Raw genomic sequence first — 27511 nt, 5'->3', positions numbered from 1 at the left:
AAAGCAGCGTCAAACGGTAAAAAAATAAAATCAAACAACAACACCACCACCACACGGCTCCCTGTGCGCGGCCCTCGCTGCTCTCCACCCACGGCACCCGCTGCTCCCTCCCCGCTCCATCTCCCTCAGTTCGGCCACAGGCGGATTTTTAGGCGCCGACCGACACAAAGCGGGGCCTCCTCCCGGCCGCCGTCGGCGCTGGGCCGCCTGGAGGTGACGCGGGAGCACCTCAAGAGCATCACAGCCCAAAGGCGAGACCCGGCGCTCCGCTCACCATCCTGCTCGGCACCGCACCGCCCGATGAAGCCGCTCCCGGAAGTCAAGAGGTCTCTCCCGGAAGTCAGGTGACTTCTCCCGGAAATCACGCCGCCCCTACCTCCCCTCCGCTACGGCTCCACCGCAAGGCCAAAAGAGCGCGAAACGCGTTTCTCCGGCGGTTACATCCGGGTCCCTTGCTTCTGAGCGGAGTTTCCCGCCCTTTCTGTTATGTGAGGAGAGAGGGCGCGGGGCGGGCGGCCATGAAGTGTGTCATTGGGGGGACGCACCTCAGAGGTATCTGCTACCTCAGGAGAGGTGGTGGCACGTCGAGATAGAGTGAAGAGCCTTCCCTAAGTGGGGCGAGGCTGCCACAGCGGGGTTTGGGGCAGAGGAGCCGTTGCCCTCGTGGCACCACGCTGTGAGCATTTATCACAGAGCTCTGAGCTTGTGGTAAAACCGAAGGCCAGGTTCTCTGTGGGCTTCTTAGGGCTGGATCTATATGTTCTGCGTGTTCAGTCTTGTGGCCATCTACAAAGTGACATTTCTGTCAAAAGCAGCATTTTGTGCCATCACTGAGATCGTTTGTGGTGATGCTGGGCTGTACACCTGCAAAGGGACACACCAAATCCACAGTGCTCCTCAGTGGGTGGAAACACAGAGGTGTTAGTGACACTAAAAAAGAGCAATGCTTTCTCCCATACCATCATTTCACTTGGAAAAGCATGAGAAACGTCTAACTTTTCCCCTTAAATTGTTCTGGAGAAAGTTACGAGGTATAACTTGTTTTTCAATTGACCTGAAATGCATCTCATGCCATTCTGTTTCCCTGGCAGTGTTTGGGAGAGCAGTGCACGCCATGGCACGGGTTAGCGATGAGTTCTGCTTTGACCCCATAGACAGAGGTGTAAGTACATTGGATTTACTGACAGTTTAAAGTCTTTGTTGGAAACAGTGTTTGTGGTTTTTCCTGCAGGTCTTCTTCAGTCTGAGCTGCATTCTGTTTCCTCCCTCCACTTTCAACATGGACAAATGCCGTGTTTTCTGTGATTGTAATTATGCAGATGGTATCACGGAAGGGTCATTCCTCTGCCCCTGATATTTCTGGGGATTTGGTTACCTGAAGCTTGTCCAGGACATCCGGGTTAATACCAAGGGTTTTATTCCCATTGTCACAAATCAGATGGTTGATGTGTTGCTCCGCATCAGAAATTGCCTTTAAATGACATGTTTTTGTCCTGGTGTGACTCAGCAGGAAGAATGCTTCCCGTTAATCAGACACCACTTCCCTCAGAATTGGGTTTTTCTCTAGAGCTTTCTTAATTAAAAGCAATGAGCTCAACATGCTGTGGAGCTGGTGCATCAGAAGTGGAAATACTGTTTGTAAATGAGATGTTGTTTAGGTGCTGGAAGTGTTTGCTTATTTGTGTATCTCATGGATTGTTTTAGAACAGGCTCCAATCTTTCAGATACCTGAAATAGGACTTCTAAGGGGCTGGGTAATCTGCATGTCAAGGTTTAACTCACACATCCCTGCGTTGGGTTCCCATGTCTGCATAACGGCTGAGACTTCTGACTGGTAATCAGAAGGGGATTAGTCTGAACACAGCAATAGAAGTGATGCATCTGGATTTGTTTGGAGATGTACACACATAAAGGTTTTGTGGCTTAGGTGTGGCATTGAAGATAGCACGCAGAAGGTACAGAGATGGCTTTTTTATTAAAGGCTCAATATGAAACAGCTCTGAGTTAATGAATTACTTTGCATTTATTTTCAGCTTGCCTTAAGATCAGTGAATTCTTCTCGGTCAGCATATGCGTATGTCTTCTTCTCATCCATGTTTTTTCAACATTACTGCTCCACAGCTGCGCCTCAGCCGTGTCAGAAAGAAAAACAGTTATCACTTGCATGTAAATTGATCATTAAGGTATATTTTAACACATTGTTACATGCAGCTTTGAAAACAGCAAGTCAGCCTGCTTTCCAAATGAAGTGGTAGGGGAGGATCATATGGGCAGGCAGGTTGCTCTAAACTGAAGGGCTCCTGAGCAGTTCTGCAGAAGGGAGCGTTACTGTTTAATTGTTTAAAAGGTGTAGTCCTGAGCTGTGCCTTGCAGAGTCCAAAGTCTGAATTAGCCTCATCTTGGGGTGAAGGAATGCTGTGTTTCTGTCTGTTGAGGGTTTCCCATATAGCCTTTGGGAACAGCATGAGCTGGAGAGCATTGACACACTGTTCTGCAAACAGGGCTGTGGGTGGGTGAGGACAGCGAAGATCAACACCAGCAGCCTGCACTCTGCTTACAGAGCAATCATAAAAGCAGGAGCTTGGGATGAACTGCATGAGAGAAATAACACTGCAAAATGTCTTAGAGAGTAACCTCTGCACTGATTGTCTGTTTTTTTTTTCAGTCAGTTCTTCCTATATTCAGATGTGTAAACGTGCTGGAAAGGCACGTGGAGAAATGCAACATTTACACAGATGATAAAGATCACCACATAACTTTTCAGCTCCTCTGCAGAAATGGTACGTTATACATAGAGTGCATTTCCACAAACAGGAGCAGTCTCTAGCAGCAGGACAAGGTGTAATTATTAACTGAGCATTATTGATGGGACGTTATGCCAAACGCTTTCAGCCTCCTCACATCGTAATTTATGTTGTGACATTGCCTTGCTAAAAAGCAGTTATAACAGCATTTCCCAGACTTGACTTTCATCTGGTCAGGAATTATGTGTACTTGTTAATTGTCTTTTGTTTTCCACCAGCATTTATATTATTGTAGCAATTAAATGTTGAAGGTTTTCGTCCTGCATCTGTTACTATTAAATCATTTGCTGTGGATTCTTAAAAATGTCAGAGACTTGAGGAAATAACGAAGAGGATGAAGGAAGGCAGAGGGCATCAGAATTTGGTTTTCTATTTGGGGGTGAGATATTGCTACACAGGTAGAGTGAGTCACTTATTTCCTTTGTTGAGATGTCTTGGAAGAGCAATTAATATTAAAAAGGTTAGAATTCTAGACCAGCATTGATTTTCATTCATATATTTTATACCTAGGTATTGTAAAAACACATAATCTGGCTTTTCAAGAATGCGACCCATTACAGGCTGTTTTTGCAAAGCACATGTGTCCAAATGTCCTCAGAGCCCACTCCAGGTAATGAACATTCACATGTTTTGTTCTGGGGAAAAAAATAATAATAACCAAGAGGACAATACTGCTCCTACAGTCATTAACATCACCAAAATCTGGGTGGGGCCCACACTCAGAAATGGTGAATTGCTGCTAAATCCCTTGTCATGATGTTGGATATTTCACATAACAGCTTCAGGAGCTGGATTTGATCTGGGATTGTTGTGCCATTAACCCTGCTGCAAGCTCGAGAAGCACATAATCCATGATTTGAATCCACACCTTTGCTATGCTACACAATGACTTGTCTCATGTAAAATCATTTTAGTGCTAAATTCATCTTCATAGGCTGCTGGCTGATATAATGGTTCACTTTCCAACGAGTCAAGAAGAAGTCACCTTATCAGTTACTCCAACAAGGGTTTGCTTCAAGAGTTACACTGAGGAAGACACTGGTAAGGAAACAGAAAACACAAAGGAACACCAGTCAGTCATACTGCCATTCTTTGGGTTTAACGTACCTCAGAAAACTTGAGGTTTAGGACACTTTCCTGGTGTCAATGGCAGAAGAGGAAGAAGGAATTAGAGGGATTTTGCTTTTGTTGTGTCGCACGCGATGCGAAGTACTGCCTGCAGCAAATGTTCTGTACACACTGAAACAAAACACGTCCTCTGAGTGCGTTATCTGGTGATGGATTGTGTTCCACATTCAGGTGTCATTTCCAAAGAGGTGGCAGCTGTTGAGACTTGTTTTCAGCTGCAGGCGGTGGCTCTGCCTCATAGAAGTTGGCAGCTCTCTTACAAGCATTTGTTTCTACAGTTTTAAGAACCTCACAAGGGTATATGTGAACATGCAGTGTGTTGGGGGCTGAGAAACAGAAATGTGGGACCCATTGGTAGTGCTGTGCAGCAGTCAGGCTGTAGAGGAAAGCCGGACAGGAGTGCAGTGCTGAGAGAGCTCTGACTGCCTCTGAGACTGTGATGCATTATGGCATTCTGATTTTCTTTCCACACACCTGATAATAATTAACAAACAGTTGAATGACAGTGAGCAACACCTGATGCTGAAGAGCTTATTGTCCATTGTCACTTACATAATACCAGGAAAAAAATTACAGTTTAGAACAAATAACTTCAGACCTCTTTTATAGTCCTCTGAAGGTTGCCAGCGATTATGACCCATCTGTTAAAGTCACACTGCTTTTGGTCTTCCCAAATGTCTTCCAGAAGCTGACAGTAGCAGTAGTGCCTGTAGGAGAGCAGATTTACAAGGCTGACAGCAGTACTGGGCTTACAGCACCTTGTGGAATATGAAATAAACTCTGTTAAAAGCCACGTAAACCCACAGAGAGCGCTGTAAATAATTTCAGGATTTTTTGTTTTACCTAACTACAAAAATAAATGTAAATAAGCTGGACATCTACTATTATTAGTCACTTATTATTAGCCAAGTACTTATTGAGATGCTGCTGATCTAAAAAATCATTATAATCGTTTTGTTGAGGTTTCACTCCAGCCTTGTTATTTCAAACAGACTTTACAAAGACAATGGTTACCGAAATACAACTGAGTCCAGATGAATTTGACTACTTTCAAGTTGGAGTCGATTCTGAAGTGACATTTTGCCTTAGAGAATTGAGGGTACGTTAAGAGTTTGGTGTTTTCAGTTATTTGACCTGGATAACACAGGAGAATGATCCCAGCCTCTGGTGTTCCCCCAGGCTGCTGGCCAGCTGTGCTATCTCACCAGCTGGCTAAGGACAGGCTTTAGAAAGGATCTTCAAAGAAACTCTTAAAACAGCAAAACCCCATCTACCCAATGCTGAGATAACATTAGCACTACTGCAGTAAGCATCGTGGCCACAGTAATTCTACCTGCACAGCTCCAGGCAGAGAAAGCAGAAACTGTGATCTAGCAGCAGTAGCCTTTTTTCCTTTAAAGTAGACTTCACTTTTTTTGCCAATAAACAACAGCTGCATTCTAACATTAATCTTCTTCCACTTTTAAAACAGTACTCAACCTCTCACCCCTTCTTTTCAGGGACTGCTGGCATTTTCAGAAGCTACCAGTGTTCCTGTCTCAATCCATTTTGACATGCCTGGGAAGTACGTTCTGGAGCTGCCTGTGGAAATTGTTGAGATATAACCACACTGTCAATTTTTATCTGCAGGTTACTCAAGCATTTAACTGTAACAGTAAGATATTCATGTCAGGCCACAAGTTATATTTCTAATTAGTCTGCAGTATGGGGTTAAGTAGTTTCTTATTGAGCACAAAGCATTTAACATAGACCCCTGTATGTGGCTGTTTGTGTTTAGACCAGTTGCTTTCAGCATTGAAGACACGGTGCTGGAAGCCAGCTTTATTTTGGCTACGCTGTCTGACATCAGAAGTGAGATGGCTTCCCAGGAGCCTGCGTGCTTCTCACAGATGCAGGAAAGGTAACAGCAGGCTGCAGAAGTGGGGGAGGGAGGCAGACTGGCATAGCAGGCTGAAACAGCTGAGTTTAAATTTTCCTACTAAGTGATGTGCAGGGTATTCATAAGCATTGTACTTATCCTGGAGCCTTTATTCATAGGAAAACTGTGCATTGGATAGATTCAGAAAAAATTGAAATAGTTTGAGATGCAAAGCATGACAACTAGACCACTCTCTTCCCATCAGTGCATCGCTGAAGCTTGCAGCTATGTCTGCTATTCGTATAGGCAGTGCCACAGCTCTGACAGCCACTTTGTGCTTGAGCACAAGTCAACTCACATCTTACCTGTCAGCACAGGAAAGGTTTGGCCAGATGGTCCCTTTTTGATCACAGATCATTTTCCTTACTTGTACTGCTGAGGAACCACTTCTGCAGCAAACGTCGAGCCAGCAGCCGAGAGTTTGGGCACTGTTTCTTGATAACAAAACAGCATGGAAACTTTCGGTGCGAGGGAGAGTGCTCCATACTCTCACAGTTTTATCTCCATGGGGCTTTGTTGCAGTGAGAGGGGTTGCTGAGAAGCTAATCTAAAGCTGTAGTGCCTTCTGTTAGCATAAAGACTTCCTAACAAAGGCACGCAGAGAGATGTTACAAATCTGACCTATTCTCTCTAATTCAGCTCAAAGACACCTGTGGACAAATGCATTGATAAGGATAGCAGTGCTGGAGCAGTTGCTTCCAAAAAGCCACGATGGAACAGACAGGCACAGAACACAGCGTCAGGAGCACCTGCAAGTCCCTTAGCAAAACAGGTTAAAAGTGTTTCCCCAGTCTCATACAGAGATACTGCAGTCACAGGAGGAACAGCTGTAACAAAGGCAGATGACCAAGCAGTGCTGGAAGCAGAGTCTCCTTATCACAAGGTAAGGACCCTCCCAATCACATTTACATTCTATGATAAAACAGTGTTATACCTTAGATGGCATTTAGAAGCTGAATACTACACACAGTCCCAATCTTCCGAAATAATTAGCCCTCAAATTCTGTTTTACATGCAGTGTCTTATTCCTGTGATTGTTGCATTTTCCAGTTTCATTCGTTGTTCTTTGGAGCAGTTTCTTTTAAGGAGAAGGATGCCATCAGTCATGCCTTCCACAGTTTAGCAACAGCTAGTGACACAGAAGAAGATTTTGGCAAGACGCAGAGCTCACAAGTTCTCCAGTAAGGTGGAATGAATGAATCTAAGACTATCGGGGTCTGCCCTGAAAGTTAAGTGTGTATTTGGCATGGTGTAGAGATGTTTCTAGCTTTAGAACTAAGTTTAATTCTATTATGAAAGTATCCTAAACTTCTTAGGCGAGTTAGAACTGAATGGAAACTAACTGTACCTGTATTCTGACCATTCTAAAATGGAGGATGCTGTCCTAACACAAAGTTAGGTCATTTAGTTTTGTATATGCTGTTGATATGCTGCTTTGTATGTCCAGCTCTTCAGTCTCACAAGAGAATTCAACAGTGTCCAAGCTTTAGACAAACAAAGCTGCTCTTGTACAGCTACAAGCACTGGAATAAACCACCCGCTCCTATATAGCCAAATTATTGCTTATATGGTTGGTATTATGACAGAAACTTGTAGAACTACTGCTTAGCTGACAAGAAAGTTGGCATAAAAATGCATTTAAAAAATAAAAATGATTCAATAACCAATTTGAAGCTTGAGTTTAAGAGTTCTGGTGTTTCAGGTTTGAATTGTTCTTTTCCCTTCCCTCATCACTTCCACTGAGTCAGCAACAGACACCAGCAGCAGGGCACAGAACAGCAAGAACACATCCACGTCCACATCCAGCAATGGTGGGTGGTACAGCAGGCACCTGACCTGTGCTTTGTACCATTAACAGAGTTTCTGCAGACAACTTTGATTAAAATAAACACATTTTAGTATAAATACTATATTTATTAAATATCTTTACAATTCATTTAAATGTATTTACAGAACTATTCCTGCATAAGTTATACCTCAGACATGAAATTCACATAATCGCCTCTTAGGTAAGCATAGATGATAGTCTCATTTAACAACAACAAAAAAAAGCATCCTCATTAGATACAGACTCAGATTTGCTTCATTATTTCAGCTACCTTTGGAAGAAACTACTTCATACAGTCCTTTTCTACACACGCAGTCTGGTTTCTCCCTAGAGAAAGGATATCCACTGCTGAGAGATGGAGATTCCTTCCCAAAATGCTTTACCTCACCTCTCCCATCTCCCTTACCCAGTCCTGTCTGGTCCCAAAATCTTTTTTTTTTTTTTTCTCCCCAGCCATACCTTCTTTATGAACACAAAGAAAGTGTAGAGAGAAACTGTACGTGTAGGTCTCCCAAAGACAGCCATCGAAGTAGCACGGAACCACAGACTTTTCCATTTCACATCTTAGCCCTTTTTTCACCCATATACCCAGTAACACAGCTGCAGAAATCCCAACTCCTGCACGCACTGCGGTACCGCAGGGTCCGGGGATCGCCCCTTCCCTTCAGATTCCTGCTCCACAGCAGCCAGCTCCTGACAGCTAACAGGAACATTCCGTGACAGCTGAAGCTGTTCCTGCATGTTCCCATGCTACAGAACACCTCTCCTGTACGCTCCTCTCACGAACACACAAGAACCTAATTCCTCAAAAGCGTTACTGCTTCATGCATCATTTCAAGTTACTTTGATAGTATGGGCCCTGTCCTTTCCTCTTCCAAAAATTTGTTGTGCGCAGACAGCTTAAGTTCATAGGAAGAAATTAGGTTTGATATGTTTAGAGTGCATATCTTAAAAAAAACAAAACAAAACAAAAACAAGCGTGTGATAAAAATATCAATTCTTTATAATACAGTATTGCTTTATAAACAGATGGAAAAGCTATCAGCTTTACTGGTCTTTGGTGTGTCCAGTGAGGGATAAACTCATGAATTGTAAATTAAAATCCAATTTTGTTCTTTATTAAAAAAAAAAAAATCAGGATGTGATGTGAGGCAGATGGCTTTATAGACACCACTCAGCTACGAACTGCTTCAACACAAACAGCAAGGCAGAGGCTCAAACCCAGCAGGCAGCACAGTTCGCTTCCGGGGAGGTGGCCGAATCTCTCCCATGGAGGATTCCAGGCCCTGGACCAGCAGAGGCAGAGCACAGAGGATGCAACACCTCACACACCTCTGCTATGCTCATCTGTCTGATCCACGTACATTTCTCAATTCATAGTTCTAAAAAGTGGAGGGGGGAAAAAAAATGAAGGCTGGAAATGAGTGTAGCGAGAGTGAGGAGTCAGAGTGCAAAACAGTCCGGGTCTACAAGGGCATCATTTTAAGGTAAGTTCAGGGGAAAAGAGTAATTGATCAAATCAGCTCTAGTGAAGAAACACGACAGTCAATACTGAAGAATAAAATGTGAAGATACCCAGATTTGAGAGGGAAACACCCCTCCCAAATACGAGAAACAAAGCCCTATACTGCAGCATGAATACATTCCTTCTAACGAGACAGCTAGAATACAGCTTGTTCAGTTTTAAAAAACAAAGACTGGCAATTTGTGCAAAGTTATCCACCACTCACTGCTCCATGTATCGCAAAACTAATTGATTTTTCTTCATTAACATAATCCTCCCCATACCCTCACCAAAATAAGATTTTGGTCAAGTTAGGGTAGTTAAGGCATTTTGACAAGTAATTACAAGGTGATTTAAAATAGGTACGTAACATTACGCCAATTTAGGAATAGCAGATAAATTACTGAAGAGCTTCCAAATTAATCACTTATTATAAATGAAATGCCTGTTACAAGCACGATGCATTGAAATAGAGTAAAATGACATGTACATGGTACATGTTAAATGATCTTAAATAAAAGCTTGACATAGTTACGCAAATATACAGTACAAGTCCACAAAAATTCTTTAAACAAGTTGAGGTAACCTCAAACTTAAACAGTTTTAATGCAATAAACCAGGTAGTAAAGATCTCCTCCTGAGAGCAGGTAAGACTGCTTACTGACCGAGTTTAACTGCACTCACCTAGACATTGACATTACCCGACTTTTTATATATAAAAACATGGCTTTAATTTATTTCTACATACTCTTCTACCGGCAAAAAAGTTAATGAAAAACTGACCAAAAATATATATATCTTTACAGCTATCAGCTATTCGTATGAACCTCGAAATAGAAAGGAAAGCTTGCTGGAACGGGGGGAACAACTGTGAGCTGCTGTGATTCCAAAGGAAATGTAATATTGCAAAGTGGCTGTTAGATAACTGTAAACATCATTAAGGTTCATTCTGAAAACCCTAAACTTTAGTTTCTGAAATGTTACGTTTTGCTGATTATTCATTGATGGTTTCCATTTCTGTACTTACTGCTGCTGCCACAGCATAAGCAAAGAGGTGCATGTGGGAGCCAGAAAAAACGAGGGTCGTCTGGCCTTCAATTGGTGCAGCACGTGCTGTTCTACACAAGAATGGCAATATTCATACAAATGATGTTTTGTTAACAACAGATTTATGTACCAAAAGTAACGATGCTCGGAGCTGAGGCTGATCTGCTCTCTGTGCAGCCTCCTGCTGCAGCATTTCCGCTGTATCACCTGTGCTGGTCAGATGGGTTAAAATGCTTTGAAGGACCTCAGCTTCGACCATCTCTGGTGGTTTTTTAGATGGATTATAGTTTCTGTTTAAAAAAAGATAGTTATCCACAGCCAAAACATCCAGATACCAGCCCCATTATGGACGAATGATCTGCAGAACTTTTTAAGATCACGGTTAAGCACCTGAAATCACAAAACACATTTGCATCCATATAACTTGACCTAAAGTATGTTTTTTGAAATTTTGAACTAGAAAAGGCTCCTAGGCTGACACCGTGTATGGCAAGAGCAGAATGTTTACAGCAGTTATAAACCTCCTGAAAACTGGAGCTTAGAAACACGAAACCTCAGCTATCACTGTAACAAGACTACGCTTATGAAACTGTGTTCTGTAACATACCCTTTAACGAACAGTGAATGTTTCTAGTAGATAGAATAATATGCCCTCTTGTAGAGGTTTTAGCTATTGAATCTAGTCTGAAAGATGATAAACCAATTCTACTCATCTGAAAGTAAGTCACATTTCAAATGCAATAACAACGTGGGATTGATCCTCCCCCTTTTATGGACAATTGCTAAGCTCTGAAAGACATGCTTCAAGCCTTGAGCTGCTTCTTCACTTCTTGCTGGCAGACAGAGACCAGTGCACTACGAGAGTGGTTCTTAACAAGGACTTCAGTTGTGTCTCAAGACAGGCAACGAGCTCACAAACTGGCTGCAGAGATCAGCTGCAAAGGAAGAAAGCCATCCTGCCAGCAGGAAACCACACGTGTGAAGCTGGGAGCTCGGGGATAATGAAAACATCGGCAGCTGGCACTGCAGGCACGTCAGTCTGTGTACTCAGCTACGATAGAAAGAAGGACGGTGATGTCATCTGGTTTTCCCCCTGTAATATAAGAATAAAAGCATGATGTCAAACCACGCTGGGTTGTCTTCTTATAACCTCTGGTGCTGCCCCATGAAAGGCTCCTTGTGAACTAGTTTAAATATTAAAAATCTGAAGCAGAGAATGCTTCCTCTACTTCCTTTGCAGAACAACTGAGGGGAGCATTTAAAAGATCAAAAACGCTCTCTCCACTTGAGCAATAGTGAGATGCTGCTAAAAGCTATGAACATTTTTAGCGATCACTTTTCAAGGCTCAGTAGACTACAGCAATGCACTGCAGTTGCACAGAAATAGCTCACAGGGGTATTTTGTTACGTAGAAGGTCACAGGAGGCCTCAGGACTTGGGAGATCTGCAGTTTCATTACTATCAACCTTTATGAAAGGCATTTAAGGTGCTGCAGGAAATCCTGCCCTCTTGATACAGGGATAATGAGGATATCTCTAATTATTATTTTTAAAAAATCGTTTGGCAGGACTCTGAACTCTGCCAGGCATTAGTACTTTTCTAGAGCATAGGAAATAGAACCAACAGAGATCAGGGCTGGGGGATTAATGGTACAAAGGTCATAAAGAAATCCAAACAGCTGGCAGAATCCTGACTAAAATGCCTCAAGACTGGAAGACCTTAAAAGAAAAATCAAAACCCACAACTAAACAATAAAAATCCACAGCCATACACAAATCCTAGGAATGGGTCAAGCACAGTTCTCCTGGGAGCCTGGACAACTTATGTCAGGCTGGATTCTTGTGGCAGGAGCGTCCATATTAAAGAAAAAAAAAAATGAGTGCACAGAGCTCTGTGCTCTCCAGCTGCTTCCCCCCTGGCTGCTGATTAGCTGGGGCCTGGGATGACCTGCGTCAGGAACCGGGGTCCTTGCCAAACTGACAGCACTACACTGATGCTCTGTTGCCAAGCACATTTCTTAATTCTCTCTTTTCCTATTGGATTTTTAAGCAGAACTTCACTTTGCTGAAGATTTCTTAAAGATAGCGAGAGTGGGAAGAAGAGAAAAGAAAATCTTACCTCTCACGTTCAAGCCATTGTCACATGCAAACTGTGCAAAGGGTGACATGTAAGTGGGATCATACGCCAGCTCGTGAGCTTGCTCAGCAATGCTTCTTGCAGTCTGCTGTATGCTCTCATAGTTGGAGTTCTAAATTAACAAGGAAAAAAGTATTCTTGTAAGGAAGCCTCTATCGCTATTTGTTAATTAACGGATCTGATAACTAACAATTCGCATTGAAAGAACCATTTTTTTTTTTTACCCTCACAAAAGAGACTCAGTTGAAGTAATTACATTTTGCACCTGGAATGGAAAGCCCTAAGTCTGAGCCTCCTGCCTGGGGGAGAAGGAGCACCTTCAAAGTAAGATGAGGAAAGCTTTAATGAGAGTGGAATTTCTATGGATAACACATACTCTTTTCTTATTACTCACTATCTCTGTTGCTTTCCTTCAGTACTTTTCTTACTCCAGATAACACGACATGACAGTCATCTCTATTATTGATAACTATTTTTAAATGTCATTTCAGAAAGTCTTCCCAGCTGTTTGGGGACTCAGCAGGCTTCTCCACGATGAACTTTTGGCCGAATTTCCTCAAGGGGAACTTCGGTGTCTTTCCCAACTATACCAATAGATGGAGCTCAACTTACTTTTTCCGGAGAAGTAAATCTCCAGCACCCACCTCTGCTGACCTCTCCTCCGTGCAACAAAAAGGTGGATGTACCACAGACAGAAGTCTGCTGCGGCACAATCAATCGGTGACTCAGGTTAGCAGCACACCACAGCCCTCCAGCCCACGACAGCATGCTGACATCTTCAGCACCGTCATTACCTTTGCTAAGCAGGTTAAAGCCCCTCTGACAGCTTGTGCTGCAGCACGATCCCACATTCCCTTTCACAGCACAGCTGCACACTTTGCTATTTCAGCTCTGATCATATCACCAGCAAGAGAAGAAATGATAGGGGGGACTGCAGAGGGGAAGCACAGGAGTCTACCTGGTGTGCAGACAGAGGCCTCCGACCTTTAGTCTGCAAGGACCCATTCTGTCTGGCACCACCTTTCAATTACATACCTGCAGGATAAGAGGAGGCACAATATTTTTAAAACCACACTGTAATTCTACACGTTCGCCTCCTCTGCATCTCATAACATCAAAATGCTTCCCTCAGGGAAGTTATACATCTTGATACCTCTTAAGCATACTTTCCTTTCTGTAAATAGCCTTAAGCCAAATGTTCTCACACAAACTAAAATAGTTTAATGTATGTTTACTGTTTAAATGGAGTGTTTGTGGTCACCAACCTGGAGAACTAGCTGAGAGGTGTTGTTTTTTTTTTTATCAGATTTTCCACACACATACAGCCCACAATTCAGACAGTCCAGATTTTTAGAACTACTGTTTTATAAGCCTTCAGAAAACTATACATTATTTTTAAATACAGAGCTTCCCTTGCCCCAAATAACTCCTAAAGAAAGCCATATTTCCACATATTTCATCTACAACTGCAAATGCAAATAAAATACAGTTAGCTAAGAGCAGAGCCTACTACAGAACTACCAGCTCTCCCCAGTCCCCCCACCGTCCCCTTGTGTTACAGCAGCCACCAACACACTGCTGGCTGCTGCTCAGCAGATCTGTGCCAAAGCTGCTGCTTCGAGATTCAGCCTGGCTGCAGATCCGAGAGAGAGCACTTCAGGGCAAATGTCCCTGCTCAAACATGGTATTAACTGGCAAATTTAAATGACAGCAGTGTATTGTGGGCCTTTTATGTATAATACAAAAGCCATAAAAGAAATGGCAGTAACTGTGAGGGGTGGCAAAAGACGTGCATGTTCCAAATCCCTCACGCTTACCTTCAGCTTTTTTAACTCCTGCAGAATCATGTAGTCAGGCATGTTGTCAAACAATCCGTCTGTTGCAGTCAAAATAATGTCTCCAAGTTGGACATCAAAAGAAGTACTATCAGCAGCATCAGGGCTGTGAAAATGACACATGTCAAAGAAATGGACTCCAGCTTTCACGAAGGTACCAAGCAACGTCAAACTAGCACACTGACAGCTTTTGTAATTCATCACTGTTACATGTTTTGCTAGAAATAAAAGAAATAATCACTAACTGGAGCTTTTGCACTGGGAAAGCTTGTCAAGAAAGCTACAACAAAAGAGCTGTGATTGCAAACAGGTGATGTTCCAGCTATTACACAAAGGATTTGCATTTACAATTCCCAGATGAACAATTCCGCAAACTAATCTGCTTCACAAGTGTATCTCCATGGAAACCATTAAGTAGAATGGCAGTTCAGGGCTTCCTTCTCACCCATCTCAAATACGTAACAGAGCTGTACTTGAAAGGACAATTCATAATGGGAATGGCCAAAGCACTTAATGACTCTGAATCATTTTCTATGGCAGTGAAATAGGAAGCATGTCTGGAAATCACTAGCAGGAGACCACAGCTGGTTGGACTATTCACATCTGATAACATCATGCAATATCAAGAGCAGAAAACACCTACTCAAGCCATGAATATTGCTGTTAGGTTCTGTTTCTCAGATGTAGCATAACAACAAAAATCTTCATTTTTAAAGATTCTTCAGTGCTCTTTAGAAGAGAGAACTGATGGCACGCCGCACTGTTTGGCTATGCAAGAAAGCAGAGGGGCCATCATCCTGCAATCCAATCCCACCATCCAAGTGGTGTGCACCTTCAGGAAGGTCAGAGTTGGGACTGCCTGCCTATCCCCATATACAGACCAAATGTAAAACATTTAAGTGGAAAAACCACCCAGACAACAAGCATGAGTACCAATTAGTGTCAAGAACAGTGCAGAACTAGCCAGAAAGCTGTAATCGTGATTCAGAACCCAAGTGTGGGAGCTGATTTATCTTGCACTTTCCTTACTGTGTGATGACTCAGATTGCTTTGCCTCCCTGACTTCCACTGGACGATATTAACTACACTTATGCTATTTTGGGGGGGTCTTTTTATAGAAGACACAGAATTTCAGAAAAAAGATTTTAATAGTTCTGGAATTTCAAACAATTGTTTAATTTTAGTCTAATAGAGAGACTAGACTATTTAAGGGCTCTGATTTCACAGCTCTACACTAGCTTCCTCTCTGCAGCCTCACAAAGTAATAAAACCATGTGCAAGAATGAAACTACTGACTAACAGCTCTCAAGCAACATTTTCAAAAGCAAAGCAAACAAACAAAAAAAAGCAATTTCAGCATCAAAAATTACAATCCTTAATGGCATCAGCCTTGAGATTTACAGCTGTGTATTCAACTCTAAGGCGCCTATTGCATTCTGTGTTTACTGCTATCTCTCTTTGAAGATGCCTTTGTCATTTGTATTTAGAAGAGAGATATCAGTTTAATGACCATATTGGATATGAGAGCTGTATTCTAATTTGTGTATGTCACAGATTGTTGTTCCCCCCCCTTCAGTTTTAGTTTACTGGTGAGGCTTCACACAGCCACAGGATTTATCAGCCTGACATTCTCAGGAGAAGACACAACTCTGCCTTTGAAACAACTCATTTCTGTGAACAGATTGTCCTTTCCTAATACTCTCATTTCCCAGCTTGGTGTTCCGCCAAACGGAGTTTTGCTCGTTTTGGTCAAATACAATATGCTGCTGGAAACACAGCCACTTGGAACCACAAGGTACAGTCACATGTCCCCCCTCTATTCTTCAAGCACTGCTAACTCACTGCCAAAATATCTAAATTAGCGTACTCCAAAGCAGTCTCAGGAGAGCACAGACAGGGGCTGGGAATGAATGCTGCTGATAAGACGAGTCACTCATGCAGGGTGATGGGCACAGCCACCAGCTGCAGTCTTCATTACAGCACCTCTATCAAGCAGTGCTCTCCCTTGGATCAGAACGTGTCCAGCACGCATTACAGATGGTAAGAACATGCTATGTTGGATGAGTAACCGTGAACCCAATGGCTTCTGACTGTGCAACAGCTTACAAAGTTTATCAAGTACACAGTGAGAAGTGTTTGCAGCACCTTAAGGACATGGAGGCTGGTAATGCCACTGGGCACATTTAAATCTCATGTGCTACTCCGCATTATACAAGGAGCACTGAAGCAGCAAAACTGTAACCTTTTGGGAGCTGGTCACTATACAGATTTAAAATGTAAGATCCTTTCCCATCTTACCTGTCACTTAAGACAACTCCTTCTGCTTCTGGTGGAGCTATTGACAGCTGGAACGGAGTGTTGAAGTAATGCTGCTGTTCATCAGATCGATGTACTACTTCTCCTCCTCTGACTACCAAAAATCCAGAATCTCCCAAGTTGGCTGTATGTAAACGATGACTTGTTCTGTCCAAAACTACTATGCAAGCTGTACTGCTTCCTGAAAGCAAGCAGAATACAGTGACAAGCTCACCTTACAGAAAGCATTTATTCCTTCTCTGCCTTTAGTCATCGCCCAGCGGCTGAAGTATTCATCAAAGCTTACAAATCAGGAAAAATGGAAGCACTAATTCATGCAAAAATAAAAGTAATACACATTAAATAAGGCAAAACGCTACAGATCTTTGCAGCAGAGGTTTCCAAGCAGATCTATGTGCAGGACAGACCACAGATGAGTTAAGTGTATGACTGTACAGCCTACACAGGAGGCCAGCTGGCCCGAGGCATCACGTGCTACAGATGTTTCACTTTCTAGTCCAAGGAGCTGCCTGGAAAACCCCACACTTCATTTGTTCTCTAGTGAATATACAGGACCTTCTCCACTGTGAGTGAAGGAAGAGTCAGAGCAGTATCTTTGGAAAGATTCATGTTTTATATACAACAGCATCCAGCACTGCTCTGCAATACAGGAGCAGCATTTAAGTAAACGTCACAATTTCCTCCCACTTCAGTTTCATTTAAAAATAATTTCCTAGACTCAATTCTGATGAACTAAGTATCGAGAGCTAAAGCGCAGCAGGAAGGAAAAGTTCAAGCCTAATGAAAATTTCCTAATGAAGTCTTCTCCCTCAGCTTGATCTGAAATGAATTCTAAATGCCCACTGCTGTGGCAGCTCCCGCTCTGGTTTAGTTCAGGCAGAAGCACTAGTTTCAAATTTTAACTGTATTAGCACAGTGTAACTAGGAGGCCACCACGGAATGCAGATCTTGTGACTCAGCATATGCCACTTTTCAAGATCCGAAAGGTCAAGCCAAGCAGGGCTGCCTCTGTCTACAAAGGAGTTGTGGGAGCTTTCACCAGCAGCCCACTCTGTGGATCGCTTACAGCTACACCTGCCTTGCACAAATAAGCACTATTGTGTGTGCAAAATCCCAATATGATTAACAACTACTGCTATTTCAGTGACACTTAAGGTCACTTCTGATGTTTGAACCTATTCTTTAGGCATATAATGCAAGAACATCTGTGCTAAACTCAGCAGACAAGCTAAATATAGCTTACACAGCACTCTCCTGGCATAGAAGTTTAAGGTCAGGTGAGAAGCATGCGTATCACACAGGGTAACGCTTTCCTGGTGCCTAAGAGGTCACACACCCTTCAGAAACATGTGCTGTTCACAAGGTTGTCAGTAGAGGTCAAATTTTGCCTTTTGATCTGTTTGCCACTCCCAAAGCAGCTAGATTGCACTATCTAAAATCAAGTTTGACAAAGAATATGCTAAGCATCTGTTTGCATTCAAAAATATTTCTAATGATTCCTTTCCAAAGAACTGTAAAATCTACAGGCTATCAGTGGTTACGTGATATAAGCCACTCTAATCAGCCTGTTAGGTTTAAAGTTCATTGGACATAAAAGGCAACAGGAACAGCAAGTCAAGGAGCGAGCAGATGCATCCAAGTATGATCAAGAAGTCTCTACTTGCACAGCTTCAGCAAAAAGCCACAATCAACAGAGAACTATTTATGCATAGCAAATGCATGCTGCAGCATATTCTACTGCAAAACTCATCTTTCAAACTCCCTGCAAACACTGGTGAAGAATCGCCCCTCACACACAAAGGCTGCTTACCATCAATATTTACTTATTTTTACATCCATATATTTAGCTACATATAAATATTTGCATGTACTTAAGTATGTGTGTAAATAACATAGGACACAGATCCAATTCACGTTTTTGCCTCTTACCAAGCAAAGGTACTTTGTTCTGCAGCAGCTCACAATAACCTGCAGTGAGAATCCCAACAGGATTACTTGGTACAAACCGTCCTTCTTTTACTAAACGTTCACATGTTCGCATTAAAGTCCCTGAGAACTGAGAAGGGTCAACCCCATAGTCCCTCCAGCCACCGACACCATCTGCTACTCCTAGAAGAAAAAACAAACAGAAAACAAGAGTTATATGAACAGAAACATTATCCAAAACGCATATCATGTTCAATAGTTGCAGGAAACAAAGCATGGCAATTTTTGTAGAAACGAATTTTCAACTTTAAAGAAGTGTTCAAAAAAGAAATAAGACCACATAAAACAGAACCCAACTCCCAAACCAAGGCAAGCCTACACAAAGTTGGGACCTGTGTCTGCAAGGACAGTTTGTTACTTACTTCAGCCAAGGAAGAGAATGAAAACTGATCATGGTTCAGTTATTTCTGTTGTTACTCAAAACAGAAAATGAGATGAATTCTGCCAAAGCTTCACAAGATTTGAGCAACTCCAGGCAAGTGTTGAAGATGCATATGTGAAAGTGGGGTGGTCAGAGAGACAAACAGTTGAATCAATCACTATGCTGATGTTGACAGCAACATGATGCTATTGTCAGTGGAAATAAGAGCAAGAAAAATGCTTTTGCTGTCTCATACACAGAAGAAAATCAGTTCTGGCATCTCCTAGACAAATAGTGTAGAAGATGAAGCTGCTGAGCTGGGTCAGAGTGACAAAGCAGATACATCAAAAAAGATCCCCAGCATTTTAACCCCCAACCAGGCCCACATCCGCACCACCTCCTTAAAACAGCAGCTGTGCTCCATTTCAACTTTTTTTGAGAGCTCTGACTGTTCCAAAGAAGGGTGACTCCAGAAAGAAGAGCACTGCTAGCAAAGGCAGGAAAATTTGACTGAGGCGATAAAAACTAAATTTGCCTCATCTACAAATGCCCTTCACTTTGGTCACCATCTGAAACTGAGACGGAAGGTTTAGAGCCGACCTTGGCACGAATTCTAATCTGACAAGAGGTTACATCCAGATTCTGAACAGCCCGTCGACATTAATCAGATTTCTCCCAAAAATAGTGCACAACCTTTTAGACACCTGCTTTGTCCACTTGCTTTCTTAGAAGAACGGTGCAGGAAGGCAGATCCCTGCCTTCCCCTCTTCGGAGCAGGCTCTGGCACAGAGCTCACATGGAAGCAGCCCTGGCACTCCCCACAACTTCTTTCCTCCTCTCTGCAGGAGAAAACTAATCCTCCCTCTCTTTGCAGGTCCCACAGCTTCAGGGTAACACTCGGCTAAACCCTCACTTTCTGCTGCCATTCAAACCATGCCAGAGTAAGAGATCAGCAAGAAAAGGGTTTCTGCTCTGATATGGAACTTGAAATAGAGGCTGAGCACCAATTTGGATGACAATGCTTGCTTTGCATTAAGTGACCCGAAGAGCAGCTTTTTTTCCCTTTAAGATGAAGTCCAGCAGTCCAGCCATAATTTTGCCAGCTGATCATAGCAAGCATTGCTTCAGTGAAAAGGTTGACACAACGAAAAGGGCAGTGTTTGACAGATACTGTCCAGATACTGCTCCTGGTTCCTAAGGTTGTTACAAAACAAGCTTGTGAGAAGTTATGGAGTATCCCTGAATGCTCAGTAAACTATTTTCGTGTTAGCCTTCTTTGGAAATACTTCAATAGAAACAGCATGGCATTAGTACACAGTGCAAGAAAGCAAGGCACCGCAGAAAGCACCCAATCAGGTTAATTATCAAAACCGACTCTGAAGTAAAAATAAGAGCACACCACCTGATTTTCTTTGCTCACTTCTTACTCCAGGCAAGAAATCTGAACCCACAACCGTGGCAGCACACCTTGCTCTGCTTTGTATTCCTGCCTGCTTTCTGTAAGCTATGAACAGCCACAAGGACGCTGCCGCTGCCTCCCATGCCCACAAGGTGCCCTGACCTGCAGGAGGTCCAACACACAGCCAGGCATTCCTTCTCCATCTCTGGCACAGCAGCAGACCAGACCAGCACACTCACAAGATGCCCTGCCGTGTGCTTCAACCCCCAGCGCCTCCGCATGGCTCAGCAGCTCACTGCTGTCATTGCCTCACCCAACACAGACAATGTGGGGTTTCTACAAAGTTGTTTTTTTTTTTTTTTTTTTCTCTTTAAACAGCATTTCTAAAAGGAGACAAGCCAATCCATTTAATCTAAGCTAGGTGACCTTGTCAGCTCCCAAGGCATGCTGCCCGAGCAGCCAAACACTTCCTCCTGCTCAGGCACACAGTCAGCAGGTCCTGCTGCCATCGAGATCAGCACAGCTCACAGGCAGAGCACACCCAAGGAGCCCTGCAGCACACATCAGATACCCCCTTTCCTTGCTTTTGCCTTACATCAGTGTAATCCTGGTTCTTGTTGTCTTCAGCTATCGTGTCCTGCTTTCTATATGGTTCTGAAATGAAAGCCAGTATCTTCAAATTCTCAATATAAACTCAATGATTTAATAGGAAAGGAATATACTTTTTTTAAGTTTCATACTGAAAAAGATGTAAATGTGAACAAAGATGGAGAAAACTTTGTGAGAATGACACAGCTAAGAAGAATGGGCACATGGAGGCACGAGGCAAACACGGGCGTGCCTGCAGGAACTGATTTTGCATGCAAACACTACAGACTCCGTAAGATGTTCCACTCATCAAACTGAACTTTAAGATTCTGGAGAACGTTACCCAAATTAGCCATGATTCACTAATAAAAGAACATTGAGAGGATATATTTATGGGTCTGGACTTATTTTGCATCTGACACAGAGGACGGACTAAAATGGCAACGAAGCACAATCTGTTGTGCTACATGAGTGTGAAATGCAGCACCTAATATTTGTCACCACGTCAGAATTGAGATAAACTGATAAGATTCCTAGTTTTATCAGTGACAAGATAAGCTCTGCAGTCAGGCAGCTTCTCCAGCAGTGTGACTGGCAGCAGGCAGGGGATGGGGATGCTACAGCCAAGTGGCACCCATTCCCCAGCACACTCTCCTTCAGGCTCCCTTTGGAACACACTGTGTACAATAAGACTGGTTAAATACCTTCCCCAGAAGCAGATGGGCTCAACTGGTAACTAGTTACAAAAGGAAAGATTACTTATTCACACTGTGCCTTTTAAACCTTATAGCAGTCCTCAGCTTGCATTAACTTCAAAGGTACTAGAAGAACAAATGGCTCAATGACAAGGAGGAACAAAAAGCAAGAGGCCGAAGGAGAAACAAGGAACTGAAAACACTGAATTGTGCACCTACTTCCAGGAAAAAGAAGTTCCTTATATTATTTCCCCCCCACACAACAATACACCACTGCTCAGGAAACAAGTTTTTCTCCAGGTATCTCTCCTACCCAGCTGCTCAGTGGATTTTGAAAGCTGTAAGAGGACAATAACACTTCCTGCAACATAGGTATGCAGAGTGCCTCACCTAGCACACTGTGTGCTTTGCTTATTTCCTTCTGTACCTTCTGACAGAACCTGCTTTCGCTCTGCAGTTTTCTTCCAGAAACTGTGGTAAGGAAGAATCATCAGATTGTAGCTTCATCCTCAGAAAGAAAGCCACTACATTTCAAAGAGATTACATTCAGTGCTACTTAGCAGCTCTGCTGACATTTGGATTAGCTGTACAGACAAGAATGTCAGTGAATGTGATTCTAATGGAGATGTTTCTCAACCTGTAGTTCCTCTACAAATGAAAATACTTGTTCTCATGTTAAAAAAACCTCATTTGGACTACTGTATAAAAACAGCCTGTGACATTTTTCAAGACACTGATTATTCCCTCTAGAATGCCTCCATTTCTCCCAGGAGAGGGGGGGTAAAACTGTACACCGAGCTAAGCAGACCACTTGCCTCCTTTAGCACTGGTAAGTTTTAGCAGCAATCTCTTTAATAGGTATGATACCAAATAAACAACTTAACATAGTCTTACACGACCTTCAGGCATCTGAGCAAGAATTCCTCCTCGGTAGCTGCCAGAACATCTCTGACATTTCACCTACAAATCCTTCTATGTTTTGCAGTTCACTTTTCTTGATGACAGCAAAACCAACAATCTTCTGAGGGCCTCACTACTCTCTGGGGAGTTACAGAGTTACATACCTCCTATGCATGCAGATGACAAACTTAAATCTCACACACAGCACCATTCCTATCACTGCAGAGTAGCTGCCCTACAGTTCCAAAGAAAACCACCAACATTTGCAGCAGATAGAACAGCTGCCAAACTTTAACTTTGCAGTGGACAAACAGTGCCCTGTTGCCAACCTCTTGTTTCCTACCATTGCCACCCGTCATTTCCTACCCCTTCTGCTACCACAGCAATAGTTTGGAAGGCTAGTCAAGTCACACTGGCTACACCCAAACTTCTATCCAGCAGACAGAGTAGAAGTGATGCTGTCACGGGATGCACTCTGCTTGCTGCAATGTTTCAATCATGAGTCACACAACAGTTCGGAAAATCCATTAAAAAACTGCAAAGAGAACAGGAGCTTGATAAGGCAGGAATAAGCAAGAAAAGGCAGATCCAAACAGCAGAGGAAGAGACCACCAACTTGAAACATCTCAGCACCTACAGTGTGGCGAAGCTCATTTGCTTTGTTAAGGGTAGTGCTTTTGTTTTTTACCCGTATATTAACTAGAAGGAAACAAAGGTATTAGTTTCAAAAGTTTTGTTTGTCAGCTTGGAAAAACACTTATCTTAAAAGTTACAGAGGAATGGTTTAAGACACGAACATACATGTCTACCTGCTCAAGAAGACACTTTCCAATATTTCTCATTTCTCATCACTTCGTTCTGTAATTTTCTGAGGGTCTGGACAACAGTGGCACTAACAGCAAACATACAAAATGGTACAAGCAGCAGCAGAAAGCACACGCAAGCCTGAAACATGAAGCTCCAGAAATGAATATTAGTAGTAAAGTTATTTCCTTTCCTCATTGTGATCCCAAAGGGCATGTCATGGATTTGAGATGCTTGCTCCTCCTTCTGCTCACAATGGGAAGAAAATGTGCAAATGTAAGAGGTATATATCAGCCAGAAGTCAAAATAAGAGCTAAAGAGCCAAAGCTTCGAGTACACCAGTAAGAGACCCCACCAAGCCTTCAGTGACTGTGGGAGGGTTGGAAATAAGGCACATCTTCATAAGCGTTCTCATTTTCTTCCAGGGAAAGGCTGAAGGACAGGCTAACAGACACACTGTCAACTTCTAGACTCCATAACATAAAAGAAGTGCTTGGCATTGTTGTATCTGCTGTAAACACTCTGCCTCGTTAGCCCTAGCCAACTTTTGTTTGACCTAAGAAAATGAAACCCCAAGCACTCATGCCAAGTGGCTGGGAGTAGCTCCTTCACTGTAACACCACGCCCGTATCCATCCCACACAGGCATGCTTTCCATACAGAGATTCTGGAAAGGACTGGCACGGAAGAGTTTTAAATTCCTATCTGCTATAGCTTTGTTAGCGATGACAACTAGGGCAGGCTAACTTGAAACTCACTGTTCTCTAGAAGTTTTATTGCGTGCAGCACTCACTTTCACTGAAACCACCTGAGCCTCTTCATTAAACTAATACTGAAAAATGAAGCTTTCAAAGCCACGGTTCAGCCCAGGCAGATTTCTGAGGTGCAAAGTTAGGCAGGTATTAAGTTACTACAAAATTTATGAGGCTCGTTGAAAAAGAAAAAGAAAGATAAAGAGCCTCAGATTTGCGATGAGAGTAAGAGGAATTGAGGGCAGGAAAACACTGGTGCTGAACTTCTTTTGCAGCAGTGTTGAAACGTCTGGTGAGAAAGGGAGAGCAAAGAGATGAATAATAGCAGAAATGAGGAGAAAACTACTGTGCCCTGGAGCTTAAGAACTACTAATGAAGAAAAAGCATTGAGATAGACTGCATTAGAAGCTATCCTGTGCTAATGTTTGCAGAGTATACAGCAATTTTGCTTTACTGGTTCATATTAATATTAGAAAGAGTAATAAAGAAGGTGAAAACAGCTTTACAGGGGAAAAAAAAAACAAACAACAGCTTTCCTATTTGAAGTCTCTTCTTCCTGTTAGGGACTTAAGACATCCTTGTTTGAAGCTGTCTTTGCTGTTTGATCCCTAAGTGGAGTTATAACTGTTTGTTATCAAGTTGCCATGAAAATTAATGCAAAGACAAACTTAGAAATGCAACTCTCTGTTGATTCCAGCTGGAGGGCAAGACGAGCTGGAAATCCTCATATGGTTATGACCAAAAATAGCCAAAAAACCCTAAACATCATCAGATGAGTCTAAATTTACACCATGTAAAGAATCCACTTATACAAGAAGCACATTCTGCATTTCTCTTCAAGGCAAATACAGATTACTTATTTATCAGTGCTGGCCTAGTAAGAACCTAAAGGCAGCCAGCCGTAGTCACATGTTGGAGTGTGGTTGTCCAACAGCTGATCTAAATGGAAAAAGTTTCCTTGGAACAGGCGCAAGAGAAAAGATGCAGAATGTCTAAATACACGGACAGGTTTTTCACATCTCCTTGAAAGCTGTAGCATCACCATTACAGCACGGGCTCCCTTTTAGAATAACCAGCAATACTGTTGCCTAGCACCCTGTTACAGCTTCCTGAAAAAATGTTTCAGCTATATTAACCAGCAAGCAGGCTACAGTGACAGCACTGAATTCCAGGCACTGTCACATCATAAGACACTACAGCAAGTTCTCAGCATCTTTAATTTAAAATGACAGGGAGAAAAACAAAGTTTATTTTTAATTTATTTCAATGTTAAAGTTGTGGTAAATTTACTTCTATTGCTGCAAAGCAACTTTTGCAAAGTGTCAGCCCAAATCAACCTTGACTACACAGGAGAAAGGTCAAGCACTGTCCAAAGCAACACTTCTCATAAACCAAAGATTCTATTGACTGCCTCTATGTTTTCCCACTACTTTTAAAATCCGAGCTGGGAAGATCCGTTTTGCAGGCGAGCACAAAGCAGAGCAAGCAATCGGGACACAGCACCCGCCGAAACCGAAGTTTGACATTTGAAACCGGCCTCAATGTCACTTTGCCTTTCACTTGACAAGGACAAAGCGTGCACTAAAATAAGGAAGCGTCCAATCCGGCGATCTTTTACACGGAAACGTGTCTCGGCCACCAGGTGCTCCGCCAGGTTTTAGAGGCACAAAGGGAGGAAAGCACCCAGAAAGGTGTTTCCCTGCTCCCAGACCCACCAGGCCTTAGGGGCAGCTCGGTGCGAAGCACAGGGCCCGGCCGCCGGCCTCGGCACCACCCCATCCCAGCGGCGCCCAGAAAGACGGCAGCCCCGCCGCAGGCTCGTAAGGGCGCAGAGCCGGGGGTCCGGCCCTTCGTCACCGAGGTCACCCGCACCGCCGTCACTCACCGAGCACATCCGCCGTGCGGTGCCGGGCCACGAAGCAGGCGTCATCCCCGTAGCACATGCCTTTCTTGAGGATCCCCTTGCGGAAATCTTTACCGAAGCCGCAGCTGGCCGTCACCAAGCTGTAGTCGCGGCTGTCGGTCTGCGAGAGGCCGCCCAGCACTGCCCGGGCCACCAGCCTGCCATAGGACAGCACCGAGAACATGGCGTGGGGCGCCCAGCAGCCCAAGGCCAGGAACGCGGGGAGCCACCGGCGCAGCCGCCTCCTGCAGCGAGCCAGCCTTCCTGCGGCCCGCCGGCCGGCCGCCCCGCCGCCTCCGGGCCTCAGCGCCTCGACAGCCGCGGACCTCCGGCCGAGCCCAGCAGCGCCCGGCCAAGCCCCGGCTAAGCCCGGCAGCGCGGATCCCGCCTCGCAGCCCCTCCAGCGGCTCGCTGCCTGCACACCTCGGCCCGCAGCCCCTCCTCGGCCCGGCCCCTCGCCCTCCCCCCGCCCACCTCGCTCCTCCGGGCCGGCTCCCGCCCTCACACCCCGCGCGCCGGCTCCTCGCGGCCGGCACCGCCGCCACCCCCGCGCAGGGGGGAGGGGAGGGGCTCCGCCTACTCCCGAGCCGCCCCGCGGAGGCCCTCCGCGCTCTCTACGTAGAGCCGAGGAAGACCCCGGTCAGAGCCGCCGCTCCTCGCCGCGCCGCCCCCGCTCCCCGCCGGCCGCAGCCGCCATCTTCCCCCCGCGCGTGCGGAGCTGAGGGCCTGGCGCTCGGCAGCCAGCGAGCGGTGAGGAGAGGTCAGCCCCGCCCCGGGGCAGCGCGCGTGCGCGGCGGGTGGGCCGACGCCTCCCATTGGCTGCCCGCCGCGCCTCATTTGCATGCTACGGGACAATAACAGCGCGCCGCTCCCGGCATCCCCCGCGGCGCTGGGGCGGCACCGGTTCGTTTCCGAGCCGCGCTCTGGCCGTAGCGCTGCGGTGGTCGCGGCCACGAGGCGGGCGCTCGGCTCCAGCCCCTCGCCGCCTCCTCCGGCTCTACCTGTCATTATTCCAATTATGTTTTCAACACCGGGGCTGCGCCTAACCCAGCTATGTGCCCTCCACGCCCATATCGGGCCGCGTGTCTGGCGTGCTCGAAATAACTCCGAGGGACTCGGTGGCCATTTGCGCTTTTCTGGTGATTAAGGACGGTTATGTGAGTCATGCGGCATTACGAATTATTTTTAAAGGACGACTCCTCATGTTTCCCTGGCAGCGTGCGGTTTTGTGTAATGCGAACTCACTGCGTCTGACGGTCTGTGATTTCTGGGAAAATAGGTGAAAGTAGAGACAGGATTCACCCATTATGTAGGGCAAACAGATGCCAGAGCGCTAAAGATAAGGCTGCAGAGTGCGATCATCACAGAACAGACGCTGTTATCGTTGCACATGGGACAAAGGCATGGCTGTGCGGGTGGCACGGCTTCAGGACATGGAGACCCCGAAGGATTGATCCTTCCCTGGGTGTGCAGAAAGGTTTGGTGCTGCTCGGAGCTCCTGGCAGGCAGCCCTGAACGTGCACAAACCCACTGAGTGCCTGCGTTAACGAGGCTGCTGCGCTGCGTGCCCAGAGATACGTAAACAGCAAAACAAAAGGCAGGCATAAA

The 27511-nt window shown here is 44.4% G+C and overlaps 2 protein-coding genes across 8 annotated transcripts; one reads left to right on the top strand and one right to left on the bottom strand.

The window, feature by feature from the left end:
* Window positions 1-470: 470 nt before the first annotated feature.
* On the top strand, window positions 471-7711 carry RAD9B (RAD9 checkpoint clamp component B). 6 transcript variants are annotated; one of them, XR_016472150.1, is made up of 12 exons: window positions 471-552; window positions 1092-1162; window positions 2034-2183; window positions 2666-2780; window positions 3315-3414; window positions 3739-3845; window positions 4925-5031; window positions 5432-5496; window positions 5710-5832; window positions 6490-6733; window positions 6869-7031; window positions 7599-7646. XR_016472150.1 is itself a non-coding variant. In XM_090152756.1 (12 exons), exons 1-12 carry the CDS (start codon window positions 519-521, stop codon window positions 7683-7685), a joined length of 1380 nt encoding a protein of 459 aa, XP_090008882.1. In that variant the 5' UTR covers window positions 471-518; the 3' UTR covers window positions 7686-7711. The 6 variants fall into 6 exon arrangements, 4 of the variants coding, with proteins under 4 accessions (XP_090008882.1, XP_090008884.1, XP_031448417.2 ...); XR_016472149.1 differs by having other exon boundaries at window positions 7553-7610; XM_090152756.1 differs by having other exon boundaries at window positions 6901-7031; window positions 7553-7711.
* Window positions 7712-9758: 2047 nt separating this feature from the next.
* PPTC7 (protein phosphatase targeting COQ7) lies at window positions 9759-26667 on the bottom strand. 2 transcript variants are annotated; one of them, XM_031592539.2, is made up of 7 exons: window positions 26378-26667; window positions 25886-26061; window positions 18446-18625; window positions 16499-16697; window positions 14183-14306; window positions 12348-12477; window positions 9759-11322 (listed from the first exon to the last, which is right to left on the bottom strand). In XM_031592539.2, exons 2-7 carry the CDS (start codon window positions 25941-25943, stop codon window positions 11264-11266), a joined length of 750 nt encoding a protein of 249 aa, XP_031448399.1. In that variant the 5' UTR covers window positions 25944-26061; window positions 26378-26667; the 3' UTR covers window positions 9759-11263. The 2 variants fall into 2 exon arrangements, with proteins under 2 accessions (XP_031448399.1, XP_031448398.1); XM_031592538.2 differs by lacking the exon at window positions 26378-26667 and having other exon boundaries at window positions 25886-26371.
* Between the last annotated feature and the right edge of the window lie 844 nt (window positions 26668-27511).

This window comes from Phasianus colchicus, chromosome 18 (genome assembly GCF_987193195.1).
Source record: "Phasianus colchicus chromosome 18, bPhaCol1.hap1.1, whole genome shotgun sequence".
Lineage (NCBI taxonomy): Eukaryota > Metazoa > Chordata > Aves > Galliformes > Phasianidae > Phasianus > Phasianus colchicus.
This window is presented reverse-complemented; position numbering and strand designations above follow the sequence as displayed.